We start from the raw sequence: 27,320 nt of genomic DNA on the forward strand, positions 1-27,320 counted from the left end.
TTAAAATAGATTTGGGCCTATAAACTTTTGAGGCCCTAATTATTTAATTGTAAAGTAGGGCTCTGCTATAATTGGGGCGAGCCTGCTCCTTAGTAAATTCTCATGGCATTTTTATTTTATTTTTTTGGTTTCTTAATTTAAAAAAAAAATATCGACTTTTTTTTTAATAAAAGACACCTATTTTTTTTTTTTTGAGAAAATTCAAGTCAATTACAAGGGAAAGTAGGGGAGGGGGGACTCGAACCCTAGACCGTTACCCTATTGGTAAAGGCTAGGTACCAACTCTCCTAACGAGGGTTGGTAAAAGACACCTATTTCATATTGCTTTGTTTCTGTATACTGAAATATACCACAGTTGTTTCCAAAAAATAAATAAAAAACAATTACACCACTGTTTGCTATAGAGAAAGAATACATGGTTCCCATTGACGGAAACACCACCAACAAGAAGCAGCTCATTAAACCGACACTTATTACAGTTTCTACTGAAGTTTCTAACAAACAACACTAGTCATTTAAGAGAGAGAGTAATCCTACAACTTGAGGCCAGAATGGATAGCAACAACTCCTCCAACGAGGTTTTCATACTCAACCTTCTGAAACCCAGCCTCTGCAATCATTTTCGCAAATTTATCCTGCAGTTTCAGATAATAACATCATCAAAACATAAAGGTTTAATCAATAAACAACTGCTCTGCACGATGGTAAAAGAAATGAATTGCTTAAAATCTCTGTTTATTGATATTATCTGCTAAAACCCCCATTCAAGAAGTATATATGGTCAAGGTGAAATATACCTGTGGGGGAAAACGTCGAATGCTCTCAACCAGATACTGATAAGATTCACGATCACCTGCAACTAGCTCTCCCAATGATGGAATGACTGAAAACGAGTAATAATCATACCTGAATTAACAAAAAAAGAAAACATATATATCAAATAATAAATATTTCGAGGCATGGAACAATTAAAAAAGGTCAGTATAACAACTCTACCTATATATAGTGTTGTTAATTTACGATTTCTTCATATGTGCGAGTAAATTGGTCAACTAATTGAATTGACAATGTGGAATATGTTCTTAAGGAAAACAATTTGCAGCTTGGCACATCTCAGAATTAGTTGCTAAGATAAAAAATGATATACGCAATAGTGCATACAACTCTTTCATCTAATGTAACATTTCTAATACTTACAACTCTTTCAAAACAGGAAGTTCCACATGGCTTAATTCAAGGCAAAGAAATCTTCCTCCTCGTTTGAGTACCCTTCCAAAAAGAAACAACGATAAGTTAGAAAACTGAAATGGGTCGTTTAGACAAGCAAAAGGGAGGGGGGATCGTAAAACACCAAATTAAACTGGAAAATTACATATAATAACTAATACATGTTTCCGTCGAAAATGAGTCTTGGCCGGGATGTTATGTCCGTAGCATTCCATGCATGTGAGTAATTAAAAGAATACACTAATAACATTATTCTATTTATTCTCAAACAAATTAAGGAGATACGAACAACATATGTAATTGGCAAATAAGACCAGGCGGACTCAATCTTCCAACCCCAAAAAAATCGGATATAAATGAACAAATAGTCAACACAATTTAGAAACGAAACGCAGTATATTTAGTCGCAACAAGGGTCTGAGTACAAAATTATGAAGCAAAAAAATTCAGCAGAGATGAATCACAAGCTAACCTGTTAGCTTCAGCAAGAGCTTTTTCTATATGCGTAACATTCCTTATTCCAAATGCAATTGTGTAACCATCCATCGAGTTATCTTCAAACTTTAATGCTTCTGCATCTCCTTCAACCCATATGAGAGACTTATCCTCTCCGAGCCCTGAATGCATTTAAAAATAAACATGCTTTACATTTGGAGAAATATTAGCCTGTTAATTTTTTCTAAAACTGGAGTATAGAAAATCGAATATGACTTACCTCTCTCCTGGGCCCTCTTTTTGCCAACATTTAACATGTGTGGGTTAATATCACATACGTAAATCTGGGTTTCTTCCGGTATACTATCATCACGATTATCTCTCATGGCTCTACTTCCAACGTTATTTATATTTTCCAGGATTCTGAAAGCCACATCCCCTGTAAAATAAGAGAGGCTCTTTATCCAAGTAAATAATAAGACAACTAAACAGAGTTCATGGTCAAAAGAGAATTTAAACAAGAAACTAGTTTTATCTTCGCTAAGACAAAGCCCGACAAGAGTGGATAATATTATTTCTCAACAAAAAAGTCGGATATTAAACGTTAAGATCAACTTGCTCCATATCAGATGCATATTCCATCCAGAACAAGAATGACAAGCAACTTGCAATATAAATTCGCTTTAGAATTTCATTTGAGGATATGCATATAGTTAGCATTTTATCCTTTTGTGGTTCATTCATAACTCGTTCAATCTCGGAAAAGAAGTCTCAAGAATGTAGCTCATGACTTTTACAGTTCCTCTCATAGGGCCTTAAAGAAACTGAAATAGTTTCCAAAAAAAATGTAAACCATATTTAGCAGCAACACGGGACTTTTCTATTAAGCAACTAGTTGATCAGAATTCTAGATAGAAAACTCGATCTCGTTCTATATACAGTGAACACTTTGACATTATCTTCATGCTAGCAATATTCTAATCATCAAACAAGATACCACCACACTAAAAGATCACCTGTTCCACCAGCCACATCAAGATGCTTAATCCCCGGAAACGGATTCAACTTGGAAATCAATCTACAACAGAAGATACCAAAATTAACTTGGAAACAAAATAAATCAGCTAAAAATCCAACAATGAAAGAGAGAAAGCAAAAAAATAAAATCAACCTTTCTTTCCATAATCTATGAAGACCACCACTCATCAAGTCATTCATGAGATCGTAACTTGATGCGACGCTCGTGAACACATTACCAACCATTCGACTTTTTTCATCCTCCCTTACTTCCTTAAATCCTGTAGAGAGAAAATAAAATGATTTGTAACCTGAGATGAGAATCTAACTAACTGAAAAAACACAATCATACAGAATTAAAAACGCCACAACGTATATCAGAAATTACACAAAACAGCGATTTAGGAAAAATGAGTACCAACCGAAACTAGTAGAGTGGGAGTGCAAATGCGAGCACGGATTACACATCGGCAAAATAGATTTATTCTTCCTCAGGCTGCGACAAATCGACCTCAACGCCATATTAAAACCTAAATTAATTGATCACCTCAATCCAATACCAAAAATTGATTAGGCTACACGCGAAGGTGCGGAAGCAGATAGCGGAGCGTGGCGGTACAACGAAAAAGGAAGAAGAAAAACAAAGGTACCTGAAACGACACCGTTTCGGGCTGTGCAGTTGAGTTAGAGAAAGGTTGGGCTGGAATTAAGTTAACAGAAGTTGGGCCTGAACAACTGGGCCCAAATTTTATTAAGGAATTAGGCCCAAATATATTAGTTATGGGCTGGGAGAAACTATGGGAAATGGTCCATGACACATGTTAACTTTCTATTAGTGGATGTCAAAGAATAATTAAATTCGTTATATTTTTATTATTTATTAACATTTGATATACACGATGTGTTTTGATATACACACATACACCCACGTGTATGTTGTGTACTTGGTCAGTAGTTATTTATATAGATCTCCGGTTTAGGATCTCAAACTTTCGCTGTTTCAATTATGTGCCCGTTTGAATGTATTTAACTGATCTTATGGAAAAATTAAGCTAAGAACTCACAAAATAATATCTGCAAGCTCACCTGGGGACAAAAAAAATACTTCAATTATGGATTCTCATTTAAAGTCTCCGATTAGTAAGGTTAGTCAGAATTAATTAAATAATGAGGCCTTAATTAATTGTAATTAAGTTTGCTTATGCTAATGTTTGATATTCATTTTTTGTTCGAAGCAGCAAACTGAATTTACTACTTTCATGAATCTAGTCCTTTGCTCACAAAATTTCAAGGAGTCTCAAGTCGGAAGATTAGGACAATCATTTACTCCGGCCAGTGGCCACAGAGAAAGGCGATCGATCGGATCCACAAACGCTGCTTACACGATGCTAAACTTGAATTGCTAGGATAAGCCGTTTCGCCCTTACAGACAGACAAACTTCCTCAACAGTAAAACCTATCGAACACAGTTCGAAACGGCAGCAACTAACACAAAATTCTAACTACGCACTAATTACAATACCCCGAGACGGTAAATTAAGCCATTATGGGTACCAAACAATTGGTGCGGTAGTGTTTTGGGGAGGGTGTGGAACAAAGCAGTGCTGCTGCCATTGATGGAAGCCTTCGTTTATACTCATCCCACCGCCTCCATTAGCATTCCTTTGGTCAATACCAGTCGCATCTTCCACCTCCATTGTCGTTTCTTCCATGTCTTGAACGTCCATCATCTCACACTCAGAGTTATCGATTTGAGAAGGCGAGACGGTTCCTTGTGAGGAAGAGAGCTGTGATGGGACCCACGGAACAACAGCTAGACACCTGTCACCAGAACTGGAGTTGTTATCCTCCGCCTCCTCGACATCAACTAGTTTCCAAGAGTTTGATGGACCAGACTGCAGGACTTGATCTGCATAAACATACACAAATTGGCTAATTAATTTCGGAACTTCTTCTCGGTTCTAGCAAAGGACAAGAAATTATCATAGCAAAGATTGACGATTTGTTGCTAACAAGAAAAGGCCAAAGAAACAAAGTATAATGCTCGGACAACCCTAACGAATCCAAATCCATAGCTAATCAATCGAGCTTGTTTGAATTAATTTATTCTCTAATGAGCTTCAAATCCATATCTCTCGATTTGATTGTCTTTCCAATAATATACAAAATCCCAATCCTCCCATCGAATCTAAATACTTCCATCCAACTCCCTTCTATCCAAATGAATTACCAGAATTTTCAACATATAATCAAAACTCATCCATCATCCACTAGTCACAAGCAGAATCGGCTACTCAACAAATACGATCGGATGCAGCTATGCAAGCACAACAGTAAAATATGAATTACAAAGCACACGATGGACCAAATTAAAACCGAAAAACACAAGGAATACTTACTGTTGAACACAGAGATGAAATTAGGATTGACGGACACTGAGAAATTGGAAGGATAATGCAGGAGTGGATTGGGGCTGTTTGGTTTAAACAACACAATCGCCCTTTCATCATTGCTCGGTAATTCTTCAATCTTAACACCGCTCGATGAATTACGGAAACCGAAGCTCTGTTCATGTGGCATGGAGTAATCCAACGAGATAGGAACCTCAGATTCTTCTTCCTCTATTATAGGCGGCAATTCAGCATCCTAAATTCATGAAATGAAAAATTCACTCAGAATCACACTTAACCTAATCATACCATACAATTCTAACCTAACGCAAAAGCTGAAAACAATAGATACAGATAACTCAGAAATCCAATTGGTAGTACGGTCAACATAGGAAAGCAAAAAAGTGAGAAAAACAGCAAAAAATCGTACCAGACGTCGGATTTTTCTGGCGGGAGAAGAGAGGGAAAAGTCGGAGAAATCATCGTTGACATCTTCTAGGTCTTTCCTTTTCAATTTCAACGGCAAATAGCTCTCCATAGCTCCTGATTCTCAAATACACCCCGAGAACCCTAGAAAAAATCAGGTTAAGAGGGGGGAAATCAAAACCACGAAAGCCCTAATGAACTGCGTTCTTCTTCAAGTGAGAGAAAAAATCAGCGAAAATTCTGTTAGGTGGTGGTAGAGAGAGAGAGAATAATATAGATAGAGAGCTGTGTGGAAGTTACTTTAAAAAGGGCACCGTATAGTGTGTGTATCAGTGTATGTATATTCTTCCGTTGTCTTTCCAGATGTCTCCAGAACCCGGGAGAGAGAGAGAGAGACTAATTTCTAATAGGCCCCCCGAAAATACAGAATTACTTAATCAGGACTTAAGTTATGTATTTGTATTTACTTGTAGTTTCAAAATAAATAAATACATATAATAAAAAAAATAAAGAATAAAGAATAAACAAAAGGCTTTACTGCGTAGGTTTGTGGGCCAATTTTTATAGATAGGCCCAATGTGAATTATGGGATTTTGTAGCTTTTCCAGTGTGGGCTTTTTTTAAACTTTATTATTTGGGCTTTTATTTGTGGGCTGTAGCTTAATTATAACATCACAGTAATATATCAGTGACGTAATTATTATAATTATCTTTTATTATAATTATTTTTGTATGTTTGAAAAACATAAAAATTAGAAACCTCCTAGACTCTAATTACAAAAAAAATATGCATACTTATTATAATTAATCCGGTCAAAGACAAGATTAGAAAACATTCGTTTCTATTTCTCCACACTAAATTAAATACATATTTATTATAAAAGTAAATTAATAAAAATTTTATTTAAATAATATTGTGGGTTGGTTGACAGTTGGGGTGTACGATGATGAAGGGGGAATCAGGGATAATAAATAAATAATAAATAAATAAAAGAGAGTCAAAAAAGTGAAGTATGAAAAAATGTGTTGTCGTCCGGATTTTGTGTTTCCGTATATCTCTGTCCCATAAACACTACAACGTCCTTTCACTTTCTGCCTCTTCCTGCTAAACCTCCGCCCCACGCGCGCTCGCGTGCTGCTCATTCGCTCAATGTGTAATTTATTAAATCTGAAATAATATGACGAAAATGCCCCTGTTAAGAGTCAAATTAGTAGTCATCATGTTGCGCATGGGAATCACAACTCACAAGCAATTAAGTGTGCGTTTGGTATTATTTAATGTAACTTTTTATGTTATTTAAAGAAGCTGATTAATTAGCCTTAATTGTCATTAATTATTTGAAACCTAGCGCCCGGCTTAATATTTGTAGTACATATGGCACTTATTTATTTATACATACATTGTCTTTTTGTATATCTTAAAAATTGTTTAAGAGGAAGTTTTGAAGTCTCTTATAGGGTAGGTAGTATTTGACAAGAAATCATAGATTCGATTTATATTGAACTGAACGGACAATCGTTATTTGTTTACCGATAACATTTATCGAAACGTGTTTAACATAACTTAACGTGTTCTTTTGTTAACATAAGTGAATTAATGTTTGACACAATTTCGGATTAATAAGTGTAAAATTGGGAAAATAAATTAATTGATTATATATGAAACTAAAAGAATTATCCAAAAAGAAATTTTGGATAAGAAGTATATATGAGATTATAAAATAATAGCATGACATTAAATAATATTGAGATAATTCTAATAGAAAAGGTGAAATTTGAGTTTTTTCTTCTAAAAAATTTAATTATTTTGTATAGAATAAAATAGAAATACAAAATTATATTGTTGTGAGGATGAGATGTCATATCTATTAGAGAGTTTCACGGGTCAAGATCCACGGACTAGTTGGATCTTTTGGATCTATTAGAATATGCAAATCATGTTTATTATAATAATATATTGTTAAAAGAAATGCTAATATTACGGAGTCGTTTATAATTAGAAGACAATTACGAATCTAATTAAGATTAAAATAACAAACAAATTTTATCAGTCTCTGTAAAATCGCACATGTAAATCTTTGACAGAAGAATCCAATTTCAGTTGGTAAACAAAAATCAATTGAAGAACAAAGGTTCCTGGTAAATAAAATAATAATAAAAATAAAAAAGAAATTAAACATTTTATTTAATGGGGGAAGAGGAAAATATTCCAGAAGCATGAATGGATCATCTTCATCGTAACGAAACCCAAACAAAAAATTGGGAATTCGTAAGCCCTAGAAATGAAAAATTAAACATCTCATTGAGTTAACCAGGTAACAGCCATTAAAAACTCTGGTCTCAAGGATGGTTATTGGACCAACATTGCTCAGTCCAAATCCCTAAAAAGCTAAAAATTAAAAATAAAATTAAAAATTCCGCCATTGTTAGAAAGCTTCAAACCCTAGTTTTGTGCAGCAATGGTGTGAACGGGTGGGAGGAGGACACCGCCGCCGACGACGAAGATTCTGTACAGGGCGACGGATCGAAATTCTCCAAATCGACTTCAGAAACCAGCTTCGAGAACTCCTCCATCCCCAGGCCGCGGAACCTCTCCTCGTCCTCATCGAGAAATCGGAGGATTTCCTCGAAGAAATCGGTGCAGCACGGCAGAGCTAGGCCGCCGGTGGTCTGGTACCCGAACTCCTCTTCCGCCTGGTTGAGGAGGTCGACGAAGACAGGTAGATTCAGAAACCTCGTCGGAATGACGAATCGGCGGCGCTCAGGTCCGACGTAGACGGCGACGGAGCCGGAGGGGGTGCGGCGGCCCGAAGCGGCGGGGTCGTCGGCGTCGGAGGAGTAACAGAGTATGGAGCGGCGGCCTAAGCTGCTGGTTTTCCAGCGCTTGACGACTTGCTTCATCCGTACGATTTTGGCGATCATGTTCACTTTCTTCATGGCTGAAGCCATTTTTGCGCTTCTTCAGAGAGAGGAGAGAGAGAGAGAGAGGAGTGAAGATGGAGACTGTTCTGTGTAGAAGAACAATAACAATAAATTTAATTGCAAATGCGCTCAGGTGTGAAATGACTATATTGTCCTTGTGGTGCATATTTCCTCTAATGCCCCTAGCATTTGAGATTGGTCAATGGATATAGTTGAATTAATACGAAATTACATATTGGAATTTAGATAGTGAACATTTAATTCACTATCTAGTTTTCTGTTGATGGGAAATTTGAAATTAAGTTAATCACTATATCTTTGATAGAATTTAATTATGATGCAATGAAATTATATATTAATTTCATGGAATTTTCAATTATCACGTTATTGATGTTCGTGGGCTTTTAAGTTGGTGTGGACTCTGGTGTGCTAAGCCCAAAATTCAACCGGCCCAGCCGGTTCGACCCATGAGGTGACAATTACACGGATCAGATTGAAATTAACACTATTGAAAAACATTGAATTTTTTTTTTTCAGAATTAAAAAACTAGTTCTAATTGTGTTCCTAATAAAAATCTAAAAAAAATGAAAAGCGTAATTTTGAAAATTATAATAAAAATCTCGTTCCAATTTTTGTAAAAGAAAAAATTCCAGTAATTTATTACCATTTTTTCATTTGTCTAGGAAAATAGATAACTCGAAGCGATTAGTTGATGAACCGCTTCGGAACCACCAATCTCCAACTCGGTTACGGTTCATTATGTTTTGGTAATTTGGCTCCAAGATTGCAGCCATGTCTAACTAAAAACATATATAATTTAATGCGATATAACGAACATTAATGGGCTTAATTACCCGCGAGTTGTGTTGTCGGCGACCTCCTTATCTCTTGAGCCTTTTAATAACGAACTCTTTAACACATCTCCGTACGTATTTACTATCCATAGCCCGCATACTTAAGTTTTCTCGATCATTGGGCCTTGGCCCAATAATTTTGGATACGAGAGTATTCGACCCAATGTTATCGAACTGGTCCCATCGGACTTTGTGGACTAATAATCGAAAGATTTTATTCCATTCCGATTTCGGCCGCGTTGAATGTGTGGGAATAAACAGATTATTCTAGCTACAGGACACCTTGTTATACTTGCTTCCATTTATTCCTGGATTTTGGAACCAGATGCCCAAGCATTTGCCACCCATGTGAAGATACTCTCTCTATGCATCCAACTTGTGACAAATGCCCTATTTAACTGCAAGCCCGGCCCTGTTAATTAATTAAGATCTCGGCCCGTACTACTAAATTAAAAAAAAAAACATGGAAAAATTGTCCGATTTTATCGAGAAAGCGAAGCATGGCTACCGCTATTTTCGGACATTGTTGCACCACTCCTTTCGGGGGCTAATGTCGATGATCTTCGTCGTTTTTCCGATGAACCAATTTTGGTCCGAACTTTGCTATTTCACTACACTCTCTTTCATCGGTTTCTTGGCTTTGAAGTTTTCCAAGCCAAGTGTACTATTACCAAGTCATCATCTCCCTAAAAACATCGATCTTTTCTTCACTTCCCTATCAGCCGCCACCGCATCGAGCATGTCCACACTCGAAATGGAGGTTTTCTCGAACATCCAACTCTTCGTTTTAACCGTTATCACTTTCGTCACCGGAGAAGTTTTCACCTCGATTCTCGAACTTCATTTTTCGAAGTCTGCAAAATCCGATTCTTCGACTTTTAAGTATTACTCCAATAATAATAATAACCGAAGAACTGATCAGCTTGGAATTGTAATCAGCAGGGAAGCTGAAGCAGAAGAGGGTTTGTTGAAGTTCAAATCTATTCAAACATTGGCAGTTTTAGTCGGTTGTTATCTTTTAGTGGTCCACGTGGCAGGTACAACCTTAATCTCTGTCTACTTAAACCTAGTCCCGAGTGCAAAAAACGTCCTAAAGAAGAAAGGCCTCAACCAGCAAATTTTTACTATATTCACCGCAGTTTCGACTTTTGCAAACTGCGGTTTTCTACCGACGAACGAAAACATGATGGCTTTCAGGACAAACTCAGGTCTCCAACTAATTTTAATCCCACTAATTTTAATGGGGAACACTTTGTATCCGTTGTGCCTCCGTTTTACGATACTAGCACTGGAGAAAATCACTGGAAAAGAAGAATTCAGGTACATGTTAAAGAATTCCAGGGAATTGGGGTACAGGCACCTGATCCCTGGAAATAAGATGGGTTCGGTTTACCTGGGGATTACAGCTTTAGGGTTTTTATCAGTGCAGTTAATATTGTTTTGCACCCTGGAATGGAATTCTGAAGCCGTTGTCGATGGTATGAGTGGTTATGAAAGGGCGGTGGGATCTTTATTCCAGGTCGTGAGTTCCAGGCACGCCGGGGAATCTGTTTTCGATCTTTCGGCTGTTTCTCCGGCTGTCTTGGTTTTGTTTCTACTTATGATGTAAGTCTCTCTCTCTCTCTCTCTCTCTCTCTCTCTCTCTCTCTCTCTCTCTCTCTCTCTCTCTCTCTCTCTCTCTCTCTCTCTCTCTCTCTCCCCCATATTTTAAACAGATTTGCATAGTGCAGGTACCTTCCAGCATATACTTCATTTGTGCCAATAATATATGTGGAAAATGAAATTAAGAAGAAAAAAAGAAGGGGTGATTTTTGGGAGCAAATATTATTCACACAGCTCGGTTATATCACGATATTCGTAATTCTCGTTTGCATAACCGAAGCAGAAAGCATGAAAACGGACCCTCTCAACTTCAGCGTCTTCGCCATTGTTTTTGAAGTCATTAGGTAAACTTGATAAATAATTAACCTATTTTCTAATTTTTATTTTAATTTGTGATGAATTTGAATGTGTTAATATGAATCGGCAGCGCGTATGGGAATGTGGGGTTTTCGATCGGTTACAGTTGCGAAAGACGAATAAATTCGGATGGAAAGTGCAGAGATGCATGGTATGGTTTGGCGGGAAAATGGAGTAATGGAGGGAAATTTGTGCTGATGGTGGTTATGTTATTTGGAAGGTTGAAGAAATTCAATGTGAGAGGTGGAAGAGCTTGGAAACTATTTTAGTGATCATTATAGTATTTCTCTCCTAATAACATTTCAAGATTTAAAAAAAAAGTAATAATTTAAAAAAATACGTGACGATAACAGTTGTTTGTGCTCGCTTTATAATCGTTAAGAGCTCAAACGTTGGCTCGTGAGTTTATTTATTTAATATTTCTTTTACCCTATTAGTAAGGCTACGTACCAACTCTCCTAGTGAGGGTTGGTTAATATTATTAATAAATGTATAATACAAACATGAGTAATAATATTAAAATTTAAAAAAAAAATTCCTCTAATATTTTTAAGAAAAATTATAGGATATGATTCATAATCAATTTGGGATTATATATATATATATATATATATATATATATATATATATATATATATATATATATATATATATATATATATATATATATATCAAGAAATCAAAAAAATAAACAAAAAATAAGAGATATCAACAATGTGAGGGTGGTGTTTTCTAAGGCAATCGTAACTGGTGAGTTAGATGTTACACTTGGTTATTTATATCGTGTGAATTTGAACCGTAGATTAGATTTAATAACTAGCTTGAAAAATGATTTTTGTTACGATCATTAACTGTAGCAAAATGTATCAAATCCGTACTAAAAATGTTTTTGCTACCAATTCGGCCCATAGCATATCAGAGCGTGACAAAAACTTTGCTACGGGAAATGACCGTACCAAATACTTTTTTACTAGTATACATAGGTGTGTGTAAGTGTGTATGATTATATATAGATTTATGCACAAATCCGCTAAATACAAATAATCAAGTGTAGCATCTAATTTCTTATTATACTTATCCAATTATACTTATCCAACTAATCGGAGGTTCTTTTGTCATGTAAAATCAATAATTGCTCTTTTATATTGACAACTAAAGAATAACATGGACCAATTAATTATATTCCTTCAATAATTATCTTTTTATTTTATAAATATTCACAAAATTTTCATCACAAATTAAAAAAATGTTGGAAATGTACGCGGCTTCTACTCGGGGTTTATTGACGCCTTATATTTTTAATTTATTTTGCTGGTATAATGTTTTTAACTCTATAATTAGAAGAATAAAATGTACCCGTTTTGATTCTTTAAGGTTAAAACCCTAATAATGGAGTTGAAATGTGAGCTAAATAATCTGATTCGTCACAGCATATTATTTATTATTATTATTATTATTGGGATTGGACACGTCACACAAGCATGCTTATATACTGTTGGTTCGTTCATGAATTTGTCTAGGGTTAATAATAATAATAATTGAATAAATTCGGTAACAAGAAACGCGGACGAAACGCGGATGAATGAATCGTGTTTTCAATCACAAAGCATTATTTGAAAACACGATTTTAAACATCAATAATTATGTATATTATATAAATTTCAATCCAACGCCACTAGTGTTGGAATATTTTTGTGTGCGGTTGGTTACCCATGTGTCCACCACATGTCACTGCCCACGTGAATCAACTTCATTCATTCCTTGCCACAAATTATTTGGTTCTTTAATTTCCCATGCTAGATAGTCAAACTCTATACATCTTTAGAGTTTAGACGAACTCCAATGCTAAATATAAAAATTGAATTATCAAAATAATTCAGTCTATAGGAAGTATTTTTAGATTCATATCTAAATAAAAACCTATTTTAATAACACCTTTGGAGAATAAATTTTTTGAGTTTTAGGGTTCAAATGCATGTGAGAATTATTATTTCGTACAATTTACAAGTAATACATGTAAATATTTTTTTATAAAAAAAGAGAGAGAGAAAATAGAAACAAATTATTCAATGTTTTTATTTAAAATGACAACATATGGTACAAAAACATGCAATTCCTAAAGTGACAGTCAAGTGAAAATGACACAAGTATTGTGGGAAATTAGATGATATTTAGTTATAAACAGTAGATTTACACATAATTTCACGTACATATTGATGATGCTAATTTCTTAGATCACCTATAATAGAGTAATAAACGTGTTAGGAGAGTAAAGCGGGTCAGTAGCTAATCAATTCGATGATCCTGAGATCCCTGCGAAATGAGCACACGTGAACTAAGCCGGGGGTTGATCCAACGGAAACCCCTCCGACGCTCAAGTCAGATGTATGGATCGTAGAGATGGAGAGAATAAACACTCAAGATTCTTTTTTGAATAATAGAACATCTTTTAACAAATGAGTAAATACCTCCATTTATATGTCGTTGATTGGGTTGGGTTTACTTTGTTGGGCCCAAGCCTTATATTGAAGGTGCTTGGCCTTTCGCGTAGTGGACCCAATTATTAGAGAAATTAGGGGGCCATTGGGTAGGCCCAATTAGGTATATCATGATCAACCCCCGGCTTAGTTCACGTGTGCTCATTTCGCAGGGACCTCAAGATCATCGAATTGGCTAGCTACTGATCCGTTTTGCTCTCCTAGCACGTTTATTACCCTACTTTAGTTGATTAAGAAATTAACATCATCATTTTAGCGCCGTATGTGGGAACATGCAAACCAGATCACGTAGCCAACAAGATCTTCTTGAGGCATCCGCTCGGAGAGAAAATGACACAGCTAACAACCTCCCAATCTGCGGAGGCTCTGGCTTGCTACCTCCTCCACGTGTTCGGGATCCGCCTCGCGAGGTTCAGCTGATCCCCCTCGGGACCCACCACTCGCCGATCCGCCACTCCCTGCTCCCCGAACGGTTCAGATAACCGAGGATGCCCTCCAACGCATGATAGCAGAAGCCTCAACTCGTGTTGCCATAGAGGCCGTGACCTGATATATATATCGCCACGATGGAAGCAAATGCTCCCAACGCGATGCCAGCACCTGCTCCACCTGTGGTGTCACCTAGGGGTGCAAGTTGGAACGGATTTTCCAATTTCCGCCGGTTCCGATCCGAAAAGTTCCGATTTTGGAACAACTTTTTTCATTCCGACTTCCGAAATTCCGATTTCCGAAATTTTCCGATTTTTTTGGATTGGAATTGGAATTATATAAAATAAATTTGGAATTTCCGATTTCCGATCCGATTTAATTCCGAAAAATTCCGATTTTTTTCCGAAAAATACACCTATAAATAGTATATATTATACAATACTTATTTTCAGAAAAATACACCTACAAGTTTTGTTTTAGGATTTTGACATAATGAATTGTTGTTAGAAGTTTTATTGGATATTATGATGTGTTTATTTTTATTTAATTTTTTGAACTGAAATTTAGTAGTTATTAGTTTTACTTTTATCGACATGGATGCTCTTATTTTCGAAAAATTATGAACATTTTAGAAAAGTTCGGCTAAGTTTTGAAATTTTAAAGCTTATGTGATTTCCGATTTTTTTCCGAAATTCCGAAATTTCCGGCCTTTTGGATTTGGAATGAATTTTTAGATTCCGAAAATTTTGGAATTGGAATTGGAATTGATTTTGTACTTCCGAAATTTTTTGGAAATTTTCCGAAAAGGTTAATTCCGATCCGATCCATCCGACTTTCACCCCTAGACTGTCACCCATGGCACCACCGCCAATGCAGAACCAAATAAGTGTCTTCTCATCCACCTCGGACCCACGATCCTGAGTACAACTATCCATCAATCACAAGGGGGCTCCGAAGACATTTAATTACAAATTCGACCCGAAATTATGAATTACGATCCGTTGAACAACGTCACATTTAACTCTTGACACGATTTGGAATCCACTCGACACGTCTGCCATCTCGACTCGAGAGTTGGGGGCTTAATGATATACCTAACTGGGCCGACCCAATGGGCCCCTAATTTCTCTAATAATTGGGCCCACTACATGAAAGCCCAAGCACCTTCAAAATAAGGCTTGGGCCCAACAAAGTAAACTCAACCCAATCAACAACATATAAATAGAGGTTTTTACTCTATTATTCAGAAAAAAAATCTTGAGTGTTTATTCTCTCCATCTCCACGATATGTACCTCTGACTTGAGCGTCGGAGGGGTTTCCGCCGAATCAACCCCAGCTTTTATTCAGAAAAAAAATCTTGAGTGTTTATTCTCTCCATCTCCACGATCTGTACCTCTGACTTGAGCGTCGGAGGGGTTTCCGCCGAATCAACCCCAGCTTAGTTCACGTGTGCTCATTTTGCAGGGACCTCAGGACCATTGAATTGACTAGCTACGTATTGATCTGTTTTGCTCCCCTAACACGTTTCTTATCTATTATAGGTGATCTAAGAAATTAACATCATCACACATACTCATGTGTGTATGTGTTTTTAATGTACTTAGCGGATACGGTTAACAAACACGACCCGGTGTATATAACCAGATGTGACGTTCATCTAAATCCTTCAAAAATTACAATATTTAAATTCGTTGGTACTTAGGAACAATGAACGTGGCACACCATATACGTCCCCCTTCTCTCTCTCTATATATATATATATATACCCAATGATCCAAAATTCAAAACCATACTTCATTATCAGCTAATTAAATCCACAGTGTGTGTGTGTGTGAGAGAGAGAGGGGGATGGATAACTTGGGTAGTAATAACTACGTAAAGAAACTGAAAAACCTGTGCAGTGATTCATGGCAGCTGACGAGGTTGTTCCTCCGCTGCTCTTACAGCTATCTCCTCTTCACACTGAACCCATTCTTGATACAGTACATTCTCCATTTCTTCAACCCCTTCTCCACACGCATTCTCTATTTCTCATCTCTCTCGTTTGCCGGTTTCGGAATTCTCAACGCTTTGAAGCCCAGAGCCGCCGCGTTCACACCCAAAACCTTAGATTTATTCTTCACGTCGGTCTCCGCCGCCACAGTCTCGTCCATGTCCACCGTGGAGATGGAGGTTTTCTCCAACTCACAGCTACTCGTTATTACCGTCTTGATGTTCGTCGGCGGCGAGGTTTTCACTTCCATGGTGGGCCTTCATTTCACTCACACGTACTCCAAGAATATCACTAGATGGAAGAGCGAGGGTAGAGTCGAGTCGGTAGAAAGCGGGCCCACCTCGCCAATTCCGGCGGAATATTCTTTCGATCAAATCGACTTGAATATCGCCGAGGTACTCGAATCTGGGTTAACTCGGTTGGAGTCGCGTCACAACGTATTAAACTATTCATATTATAATAGTAATAATACATATATGAAATATGATTCTGTAAAGTTTTTAGGGTATGTGGTGTTGGGTTATCTTCTGGTAATACAATTTCTAGGGTTGGCTTCTGTTCTACTATATGTAAGCGTCGTCGAAAGCGCGGGAAATGTGATTCGGAAGAAGGGGATCAAAACGGCGACGTTTGCTATATTTACGGTGGTTTCGACGTTTGCGAGCTGCGGGTTTCTGCCGACGAACGAAAACATGATGGTGTTCAGAGAGAATTCCGGGTTGATGTGGATTCTGATTCCCCAGATTCTGCTCGGGAACACGTTGTTTCCTTCGTGCTTGAGATTTACGATATGGGTTCTGGGGAGGAAGGTTAAGAAGGCGGAGGCGGAGTTTTTGATGAAGAATGCGGCGGAGGTGGGGTACCTGCACTTGCTTCCTGGTCTGCATTCTGTGCTGGTGGCGGCGACGGTGGTGGGGTTTGTTTTGGTTGGGTTCGTGATGTTCTGCTCTTTGGAGTGGGATTCGGCGGCGTTGGCTGGGCTGAGTAGTTACCGGAAAGTTGTGGGTGTGCTTTTCCAGTGTGTGAACGCCAGGCATACCGGCGAGACTATTGTCGACCTCTCTACGGTTGCTCCGGCGGTGTTGGTGTTTTTCGTCGTCATCATGTTAGTTTCTCTTTCTATCTCTATCTCTATCTCTATCTATCCATCCATCTATATGTCTCTCTCACACACACGCGCATAATCCTTACAATAGGACAACTTGGCATTAAAATAATATAAACATATACAAGTAGGATATGGGTGCAAATTTAGATCGGATAACCTGTTTTAATAGAAAAATTAGAGTTCATGTGATGATTGACACGTGGATAGTTTAAATAAAAAATATAATTGGAATTCTATAATTGGAAAAAAAAAACCAGCATAATCCGTAACCCCTCTAACCCTAATTATAATCAGCCTAAATTATTAAGAATTTAGACTTAGGAGTGACATATGTAAAAAAATAAGTGGAATCCGATTTATATTAAATATTGTCTGATCCGTTCAGAATTTCTCATCTCCTACGATATTGCAATTAATCCTATATATTAGGGTGTTAAACCATGCAGAATATTAGTTTATGATCAAGTCATGCGCAATCTGTATGTAAACATTTTGTCTTAATTAAACAACTATATATATATATATATATATATATATATATATATATATATATATATATATATATATATATATATCTACTAGATAACATTGATTGTTTGAAGGAATATAACTAAACAATTTATATATGTTCATAAAATATATATGGAGTGATCAGTTTAATATGGCAATAATTGAATGTCACTTATGCAGTACTGGATTCTCATACCATGTTCATCCCCAATCATTAGTATTTTTTTATATCAAGTACTGACATAATTGTTTGCTGTATTATTTTCTTGTATATTAATTAATAATTAGGTTTTATCAGCAATACACATTATCTTGGTATATTAATAATGATTCTAATCATATTAATTAATTAATTAATTAATTAATTAACGGCTTTTGACAGGTACCTTCCTCCATATACTTCATTTCTACCTATAATCAAGAGGGATGACGACCAGCAACAAAACCCTGAAATAATAAGGAATCAAAAAAGAAAAACGTCAGCAGAAAACCTCGTTTTTTCGCAGCTTTCTTATATCGTTATCTTCATCATTCTCATATGCATTACGGAGAGGAAAAGCCTTAAAGATGACCCCATAAACTTCAGCGTCTTAAATATCATAGTCGAAGTCGTAAGGTAACTAACTAACTAACTAACTAATATAATTAACCGAAATGTTAATTATTTAAATCCTTCTACAATTGTTTATATATGTGTAAATATTATTAAATGTTTTAAAAAAAAAATGGGAATAATCGCAGCGCCTACGGGAATGTGGGTTTCACAACCGGGTATAGCTGCGGGCGTAAGGTTAGCCCGGATCCGAACTGTGTGGATAAATGGTACGGGTTTTCCGGAAAATGGAGCGATGAGGGTAAAGTGATTCTAATCATAGTCATGTTTTTTGGTAGACTCAAAAAGTTCAATATGAATGGAGGTCAAGCATGGAAGCTATTGTAGTAACTTATTTTAATTGTAAATTGTAATTAATAAATTAATTACTTAATTATTATTATAGTCATTAGAGATTAATATTAGTAATGAACATATGCTCCTTCAATTGACCCTAATGAGTCAAACTAGCTCTCAAATTAAACTAGCTAATCATAGTGCTTTTTTATTATTATTTTTAAATACCGGGGGACAAACAATCAACTCGTGCAATCGCTTGCAAATCACACTATGTTAACCACCAGGCTAAAAGCACAGTGAACTAGGGTTAAAATTAATTAAACTCTAATCTTAGGTTAGCATTAACTTTAACGACCATATAATATTTGTGATTTGATATCATGATATAGACCTCATGGAAGGATCAATCAATTCACATCAAAGAATTCGAACTTTGTAAAGAATTCATGGAAGGATTAAAAAAATAAATAAAAAACGCAACTTTTTGATCCGCCCGTAAGAGCTGGCTCAGTTGATCGAACGAACAAGAAAGATAGCGAGGAATCAAAAAGTTTTAAACGACACAAATTAGATTTTTTTCGAACTTGTGACACATAACTTAACAATATTTTATTCCCAATCCCCCCAATGAATTTCTTTTTGTAATCAATTATCATCATACTAAATTAATGATATGATTGTGATGACAAGACCATAGGGACCAAAAAAAAATGTTATTCTGCCAATATGAAAATAGATGTTGTCAAACTATTTGACAGAAGTGTATGTTAAAGCAAACAGAGTGTGTGATTTGATAATCACTTAGACTTGTTTCCGACAAGAAAGTTGGTTAGAAGATAGGACTCTTCAGTGAGGAAGAAGCACAACTTACTATTTTTGTAATTCCATATGAAGAAGCTTGTCTCTCAATTTCAGTTTCTGGTTCTTTCTCATCATAATGGATTCCTCACACTTTCCAATTTAAATTCGACTTTTCGCCAAATCCTATCGACAATTATGTATAACATAACGTATATATATGCACGTAGCCACGTATATGTTGATATTTTATCTTGTATTTCACTGACCGTAGCTACGTATATGTTGATGAGGTCATCGATTATATATGTACGAGAATGTCATGATGAATACGTGACATGTATATATGCATCATGCATGTAATATTTGAAAGAAGAAGAAAAAAAATCAGAACAAAATTAAAAATTTATATGAAATGAGAATCTCTCTAGAAACTTTACAGATTTTGAGAACACAAAAGTTTAAGAAAAATGGAAATTGGAATTTCGGAATCAAAATGAAAAGAATCATATCGGAAGGCAATTAAAAATAAAATAAAATGATATGGACGGAACGAAAATTTCATTCCGCTTGCTACCACCAATCACATGTTAACAACACCCACATTGCCACGCAACCGATGGTTAAATTTTGACGGGTAAAATGTGCGTTGTCTGAGCAAATATGGAACAGTATTTTCATATCCAATTTTGTAGGAGTACCTAGTAACATCTACAAAGGCATCAAATAAAGTTAATTACAGTGCACTAATAATAATTAAAAAAAAAAAACACAATTTTCATCGAACTTCGGAAATGACTACACCCTATATATACCCCCATTCTAATAATCCATGCTTCACTGCCAAAAAAAAAAAAGAAACGAAAAAAGAATCTGCGTGTGTGTAAACATGAAGAACTATGCATGTTCTTTGCAAAGGACAAGGTTTCTCATCTGTTGTTCTTACCACGATTTTCTTGCCAAACTCAAACCTTTCTTGTTATATACATTCTATTTCTCCTCCATTTCCTTTGTGGGTTTTGGAATTCTTACGGGTTTGAAGCCCAGAACCTCGTTTAAACCTAGGAACCTCGATTTGCTCTTCACATCAGTGTCATCCGCCACTGTGTCAAGCATGTCCACAGTCGAAATGGAGGTCTTCTCCACCTCACAACTAATCGTTATAACTATTCTCATGTTCATGGGTGGTGAGGTATTCACCTCCATGGTTGAGCTTCTCTTAAAGAGGTCCAAGATTATCGGAACATGTAATTTCGACGGAAGAAAAATCGAGTCTATAGAAAGTGAACCTACCCGTTTTGAGTATTCCACTAACCCGTTTCTAAAATACGACTCTATCAAGTTTTTAGGTCACGTGGTTTTAGGGTATCTTGTAGTGATCCACATTCTTGGCATCTCCTCTGTTTTACTCTACCTAGGCCTTGTTTCGAGTGCAGAGGATGTACTAAGAAACAAGGGACTTAAGAAATTCATGTTTGCGGTTTTTACAGTTGTGTCAACTTTTGCCAACTGTGGGTTTGTGCCGACAAACGAAAACATGGTGGTGTTTATCAAGAATTCGGGCCTACTATGGATTTTAATCCCACAAATCCTACTTGGGAACACACTGTTTCCTTCGTGTTTGAGATTTGTGATATGGGTTTTGGGGAAGAAAATTAAGAAGGCAGAGGCGAATTATTTACTGGAGAATGATACTACGTCGAAATCATCAGTTTATCTTCACTTGTTTCCTAGTCAGCACTCTGTTCTCCTAGCAGCTACAGTATTCGGATTTACAATACTCGGCTTCGTAATATTCTCCTCTCTGGAATGGAATTCAGCGGCTTTGTCGGGGCTGAATACTTACCAGAAAATTGTGGGAATCCTTTTTCAGTGTGTGAACGCAAGACACAGCGGTGAAACTATAGTTGATCTCTCGATAATTTCCCCGGCAGTAACGGTGTTTTTCGTGGTCATGATGTTAGTCTCTCTCTCTCTCTCTCTCTCTCTCTCTCTCTCTCTCTCTCTCTCTCTCTCTCTCTCTCTCTCTCTCTCTCATATGATTGCCATGTATATTATCCTGGTAATAATAATTTTGATAAAATTTGACAGGTACCTTCCACCATATACTTCATTTCTACCTATTACGAAGGATGAGGAAACCCCACTAGAGTCTGTAATAAGAAAGAAACGAAGAAAAACAGCTGCAGAAAACCTCGTATTATCGCAGCTTTCTTATCTTGTTATTTTCATTATTATCATATGCCTCACAGAGAGGAAAAGCCTTAAAGAGGATCCCGTCAACTTCAGCGTCTTGAATATCACAGTCGAAGTCATAAGGTAATGTTAAAAAAAAAATATTAATTAAGTAATTACTTTTATTTATCATCACTGAAGCAGTAATGCCACTTGAATTCACAACCCATACTTTCCGAAAAAACACAAGTAAACAACAGAGAAAGACATGATAAAAATTAAAATTCGTATCTCAACAGACAGACTATGCAACAAAGCATATGCCATCTTAAGTGGTATTCGATTGCTTAGATTCTTTAAAACAAAATTCCTATTATCTATCTGCTTATTTAATTTGTTGCTTTACGAAAAAGATTCGACAGGTGTCTGTTTTGACATAGAATAACTCTGCTAATATTCCCAGAAACGAAAAAATGAAATACCCATGCGTAAAGATTCTCCAAATCACCTTGAACTTTCCTTTGCACTTATATATTCCTGCTACATACTTTTCGACTTTTGCCTAAACTAACCTTTGAAGAAACAAAACGAACTATGAAGTACTGAACTAGGATACACAGTTAATAAATCTGTTTTACCGTCTAAATGATTTCTATATTAATTACAGAACAACTGCTCAATGCATCTTTAAAAGTATAAATATAACAGACTGATTAATCGCTTCTATATATATTTTTATAATTGCAGTGCATACGGAAATGTTGGCTTCACAACTGGATACAGTTGCGAGCGTCGGATAAGGCCGGATCCAAACTGCGTGAACAAATGGTATGGATTTTCTGGAAAATGGAGTGACAAGGGTAAAATAGTCCTAATCATAGTCATGTTCTTCGGTCGTCTCAAAAAGTTCAACATGAACGGAGGCCAAGCATGGAAACTCTTGTAACAGGATGCGAAAAGGCACGCAACTATATCATAAACTATCATTAAGCAAAAGATATTTCTAAACCGTGTTTCGAATAAGAAATTAAACACCCTACTGAAAGTTACGATAAGTTCTTGATTCAATTAGCAGCAGTACTTTCGGAAATATATATTATCTTATGGTACCGAAAAAACAGTCTTACGCAACATTGTCAAACACCAAGAATTAGGTAATTAAGAACATTGATATGATATAAAGATGAAAACGATTATTTTCGACAAAGTTAAATGGGAATCCTACACATAAAACATCAATCACAATTTGACTTTTTTTCATTTTTGAGCCGACATAATAAATATTCATCTTCCACGCCAGATCTATAAAAAAACTGCACTATGTAAACATCAAAGAACAGAACTCGCATGATAACCTTATCAATTTGCCAAACTAATGATTAAGGTTTATTGTCTGTGTCACTAGTTATCATCTCCTAATCCTCAATTTCAAATCAATTACGTAAGACCCAATCGACAAAATCACTCTCCATGGATCAATTTCACAACGCAAATCTCAGCTCCAGAAAATAAATCGGTCCATTAAAAAAATAAATAATAATAAAGGCAGAAAACATTATTCAAAAAGTCACGCACCTTTGTCTGTGCAGAATTGCGGCTGAAGATGCTTTGATCGATCCGAGATCCGAGATTCCAAGAGTAAACTGCAACAAGTATTCATGCGTAATTTCTAAATAGCGAAAACCCATGATAAATAAATTAGTAAAAACCCCTGTGAAATTATTTAAATAGCACACTCGACCCATTTATTATTTGAGTGTTGACTTCATATAAAAAGACATAAATACCCCGGAATTTTGCAATTAATAAATTCTTATATTTTTTAAATATTTTAATTATTTTATTTTTCTTATATCTTAATTATAAAGGTACAATGGTGTCTTCAATTTATTTTTATTTTTACTATCACATAATTTTTGTATATATTTTAAATTATTGCTACATCAAAAGAAAATTTAAATTCCGTTATTATGTATTTAAAAAAATATATACTTAATTTGATTAATACATTTTTAATAATTTTTAAATTTAATTATTTACTCTTTTTTAAAAATATTTTAATTTCTAAACAATTAAATTAAAAGGAAAATATATATACATATAATATATATACATATAAATACATTTTTAGGGTCAATTTCGTCATTTCACGTCCATAAACCTACTACCAGTCGCGCAACCCGCGAGTGAACCACACTTAAGTCAACCGGGGGATTTTTGCCTTTGACTAAATTTCACAGGGGGGTTTTTGCTAATTTATTTATTACAGAGGGATTTTTGCTATTTAGAGATTACACATGTGTATGTTTTGCAGTTAACTCGAGATTCCAATGATGAGGGTCAAACATGAACTGCGCGGGAACAACACTCACTCCTTCCCAAATTATTTCTGGTTTTTGGGTTAGAAAAATATTTTTTTTAATTATTATTTGTCATTTTCAATTACAATTATGAAAACAGGATTTTAAAATTGGAATAGAAAATTCCAGGATTTGGTCTTTTTAAGATTCAAAATTCAAATTAGAATAGAAATTCCGGTGGAATTCAAAATTCAGTTGGAATAGAAAAATGTGGAATAAGGCGTGTCACTATATTCAATTGGAAATTTGGAATAGAAAAGTCCAACATTTGATTTCGGCCCAATTTTGGAAGAAGAAGAGTTCCAGTTTGAGAACTTACTTGGGCTAATCATATAAAACTAAACTATAGGGCAACCAGCGGAATTGACTTGGGCTGGTCGTATAAATTAAAACTGGGCTATGCCCAATTCCTACACAATACAATGTTTTGGGAAATCTATATATAATATAAAAAGAGGATCTATGCCCTCAATGATTGACATGTGGCAAATGGTGATGTCATTTATCAAAATTGCTTAGTTGGAGTTCAATTGATGAGGTGGATTCTTCAATTGGTGAGTTGTCAAATTAATTTTGGTATGTATTTAAGTTATTTCTTATTTAGCATTTATACACTCATTTAAACAATTACCACATGTATATATATTATTTCCAAAGTTAATATTTTATAAATTCGAAATAAAAAAAAAATCTTATTTATATATTCAATATTTCAAAATATATTTATTGAAAAAATTCATGAAACTCAATTTGTTTACGAATATTCAAATAATTTTCAGAAAAAATATTTTTTTAAAAATTAAAATATTAAAATTATATATATATATATATATATATATATATATATATATATATATATATATATATAATTTTAATATTTTAATTTTTTAAAAATATATTGTATATATATATATACATAATATATATACATACATAATATATATATATATATATATATATATATATATATATATATATATATATATATATATATATATATATATATATATATAATATTTCATGCATTTAATATCCTATAAATTCGAAAGATATATTTTCTTTAATATTTATTTTTTTGAAATATATATTTTCCGCCTATATTTTTAAGAAAAACCATAACACTCAATTTTTAATGTTTGAATATTCAATTTTTTTATATTATATATATATATATATATATATATATATATATATATATATATATATATATATATATATATATATATATATATATATATATATATATATATATATATATATATATATATATATATAGTATTAATTCCTTGAAATATTTTATATTTATAGAATTAGATATTTAATTTTTTTTATTTAAATTATATCCGTGTCAATATATTATTAAGATTTATATTTTTTATTGAAAAAAACGTGTGTAATAAAATATTTATAAATTTATATTTTTTTTATTAAAAAAAACATGAGTTTAGATTTTTTCAAATAATTCAGAATCTCCATAATATATTTTTAATTAGGATGGTAAATATTGGAATGGTAAGAATATATACTAAAAGATGTGTTTTATAGTATAATAATATTCACTTCTTTACATGTATGATATATATTCCTAGAATATATATCTGCAATATTTCTTCTCTATAAAAAATATATCATCCTTTTATTGCATTTAATGTTTTTGATATTATTATCATATTTAATTGATTCTTTTTTTTTTTCCTAGACAAGTATATAAACCCACCACATATTGACTTTACTTCACCATCATTTTATTTTTATTATGCATTAGTTCTTTCGTCATTTTGTATTGAGGTTTTGTTTTTCATTATTGACATCTTTTGTTATTTTCATATGATGATTTTAATTATTTTGTGTACAATTCAGCTATTTAATCGTAATTTTTAAATGTTAATAAATAGTAAATTTATATTATTAATGATTAATTGTTATTCAAAAATATTTAAACTCATAAGAAATATCATTTATGGCATAAAATCATAAATCATATTCGTCTATCCTGCCTTATAAATGATAACTTTATTTTATTTTTTCATTAGTAATATATATTTGTTATTAGGGAAATTCGAAAAAATCGTTTAGACCGATAATTAATACTAAGTTTCCTAATATTTGTTTGATTTTTACCTTTTTACATTATTTTCCACCAATATAAATATGGGGTAAAAATATGGATATCCATCACTTCAAATTATGTAGCACAGGATACAAGTTTGATCTTTTTTTTTTTTTTTTTTTTTTTTTTGTATCTTTCATGTCCATTATTATACAATTAAATTTAAGATATGTTTTTTAATTAATTATTTATGCACACCTAATAATTATTTTTGCATACATATCATTCTAACAATTATTGGCTTTGTTTATGTTTTGCAGATATGAGTGCCGATAATTGTAAAGACAAGTACTTTCGGACGATCAATTGAATGGTATAGGCCATTCTATCACTTCATGATTTCGGTTGGACTTTTATTAATTTATTATGCATATTTCGTACTTTTGTAATCATATATTATAAATTTTGGTTACGTTGTACATGATTATAACAATCATTGTCTTTTATACAGATGTTTGTGTATTATCATCGAAAATTGATTTATTCACAGTAACTTAATCTTTTATGTTAACATATAACTCCACTTTAACATCTGATTGCAGCAACAAATTTCTTTCGTTAAAATTATAGTGCAGGATTTGCTATCATTATCTGAACTAATAACAATATTGGGAATTGTTGCCTAACTTTTCGCTCTCCTCCTTCTAAGAGTGGAGATTGGATTTTTCATACATTGTTCTTAATGTCGAAACCTCATCCACAAAATTGTTGAAGAAATTAAGCAAGAAAAATGAAGATTTTGTTTTTTCTTGATTTTATTTCCTCTTCCGTGATGTAACTTTCATTTTAGTAGATTTTTGTAATGTTGTTTTCCATAACAACGCTTCGTCTTAAATTATTTATACACGCTTTTTTAAATAAAATTTCGTAAGTATATTTCAAAATTAGGTTATACCGTAAACAACGAGTTATTCTCAATTCTCTATTCTACCCCTTATAGGAATTAATTAATTCAAACAAAAATTTCATTCCGCAATCTTCATTTCTCTTTGCTAAACTAAATTATGTATCTTCTCTCTCGATACTTTCATAATTCTCTTATCTCTATATTCTCCATTTTCCCATATATTTCTTCTTTTTTCATCTCACGTATCTATTCTCTCTAATTTCTTTCATTTTCTCTTATTATCTATTTTCAGTACCATTTTCTCTAGCCCCCTTTTCCAATTTCTTAAATAGTTTTCCTTTATCCTCTCAATATATATATATATATAT

At 34.2% G+C, this 27,320-nt stretch overlaps 6 protein-coding genes and 1 long non-coding RNA gene across 8 annotated transcripts; 3 read left to right on the plus strand and 4 right to left on the minus strand.

The window, feature by feature from the left end:
• Positions 1-355: 355 nt before the first annotated feature.
• Positions 356-3,332, minus strand: LOC105956869 (S-adenosyl-L-methionine-dependent methyltransferases superfamily protein). The gene is made up of 8 exons (XM_012980779.2): positions 3,102-3,332; positions 2,834-2,960; positions 2,679-2,740; positions 1,943-2,101; positions 1,700-1,844; positions 1,198-1,269; positions 798-906; positions 356-635 (listed from the first exon to the last, which is right to left on the minus strand). Exons 1-8 carry the CDS (start codon positions 3,199-3,201, stop codon positions 534-536), a joined length of 876 nt encoding a protein of 291 aa, XP_012836233.1. The 5' UTR covers positions 3,202-3,332; the 3' UTR covers positions 356-533.
• A 657-nt stretch (positions 3,333-3,989) lies between these two features.
• On the minus strand, positions 3,990-5,926 carry LOC105956871 (DBH-like monooxygenase). Of its 2 annotated transcripts, XM_088826835.1 has the most exons (4): positions 5,796-5,926; positions 5,500-5,639; positions 5,079-5,325; positions 3,990-4,588 (listed from the first exon to the last, which is right to left on the minus strand). In XM_088826835.1, exons 2-4 carry the CDS (start codon positions 5,605-5,607, stop codon positions 4,224-4,226), a joined length of 720 nt encoding a protein of 239 aa, XP_088682961.1. In that variant the 5' UTR covers positions 5,608-5,639; positions 5,796-5,926; the 3' UTR covers positions 3,990-4,223. The 2 variants fall into 2 exon arrangements, with proteins under 2 accessions (XP_088682961.1, XP_012836234.1); XM_012980780.2 differs by lacking the exon at positions 5,796-5,926 and having other exon boundaries at positions 5,500-5,768.
• A 1,730-nt stretch (positions 5,927-7,656) lies between these two features.
• Positions 7,657-8,510, minus strand: LOC105956579 (protein SMALL AUXIN UP-REGULATED RNA 51). Its single transcript, XM_012980430.2, has one exon. The coding sequence runs from the start codon at positions 8,442-8,444 to the stop codon at positions 7,932-7,934; it is 513 nt and encodes a 170-aa protein (XP_012835884.2). The 5' UTR covers positions 8,445-8,510; the 3' UTR covers positions 7,657-7,931.
• Positions 8,511-9,679: 1,169 nt separating this feature from the next.
• On the plus strand, positions 9,680-11,583 carry LOC105956580 (cation transporter HKT1;3). The gene is made up of 3 exons (XM_012980431.2): positions 9,680-10,877; positions 11,003-11,218; positions 11,302-11,583. The coding sequence occupies exons 1-3, from the start codon at positions 9,736-9,738 to the stop codon at positions 11,498-11,500; spliced, it is 1,557 nt and encodes a 518-aa protein (XP_012835885.2). The 5' UTR covers positions 9,680-9,735; the 3' UTR covers positions 11,501-11,583.
• A 4,356-nt stretch (positions 11,584-15,939) lies between these two features.
• Positions 15,940-18,811, plus strand: LOC105975133 (putative cation transporter HKT1;4). Its single transcript, XM_088826112.1, has 3 exons — positions 15,940-17,257; positions 18,153-18,386; positions 18,512-18,811. Exons 1-3 carry the CDS (start codon positions 16,008-16,010, stop codon positions 18,708-18,710), a joined length of 1,683 nt encoding a protein of 560 aa, XP_088682238.1. The 5' UTR covers positions 15,940-16,007; the 3' UTR covers positions 18,711-18,811.
• Positions 18,812-19,148: 337 nt separating this feature from the next.
• On the minus strand, positions 19,149-23,362 carry LOC148766706 (uncharacterized). The gene is made up of 3 exons (XR_016034621.1): positions 23,211-23,362; positions 19,534-19,646; positions 19,149-19,380 (listed from the first exon to the last, which is right to left on the minus strand). It is a non-coding gene; the product is annotated as an uncharacterized LOC148766706 (long non-coding RNA).
• On the plus strand, positions 20,246-22,703 carry LOC105975132 (sodium transporter HKT1). Its single transcript, XM_013000311.2, has 3 exons — positions 20,246-21,419; positions 21,552-21,779; positions 22,383-22,703. The coding sequence occupies exons 1-3, from the start codon at positions 20,293-20,295 to the stop codon at positions 22,579-22,581; spliced, it is 1,554 nt and encodes a 517-aa protein (XP_012855765.2). The 5' UTR covers positions 20,246-20,292; the 3' UTR covers positions 22,582-22,703.
• Positions 23,363-27,320: the final 3,958 nt, after the last annotated feature.

Source organism: Erythranthe guttata, chromosome 12, assembly GCF_056151865.1.
Source record: "Erythranthe guttata isolate IM_541 chromosome 12, IM_541, whole genome shotgun sequence".
In the NCBI taxonomy this organism is placed as follows: domain Eukaryota; kingdom Viridiplantae; phylum Streptophyta; class Magnoliopsida; order Lamiales; family Phrymaceae; genus Erythranthe; species Erythranthe guttata.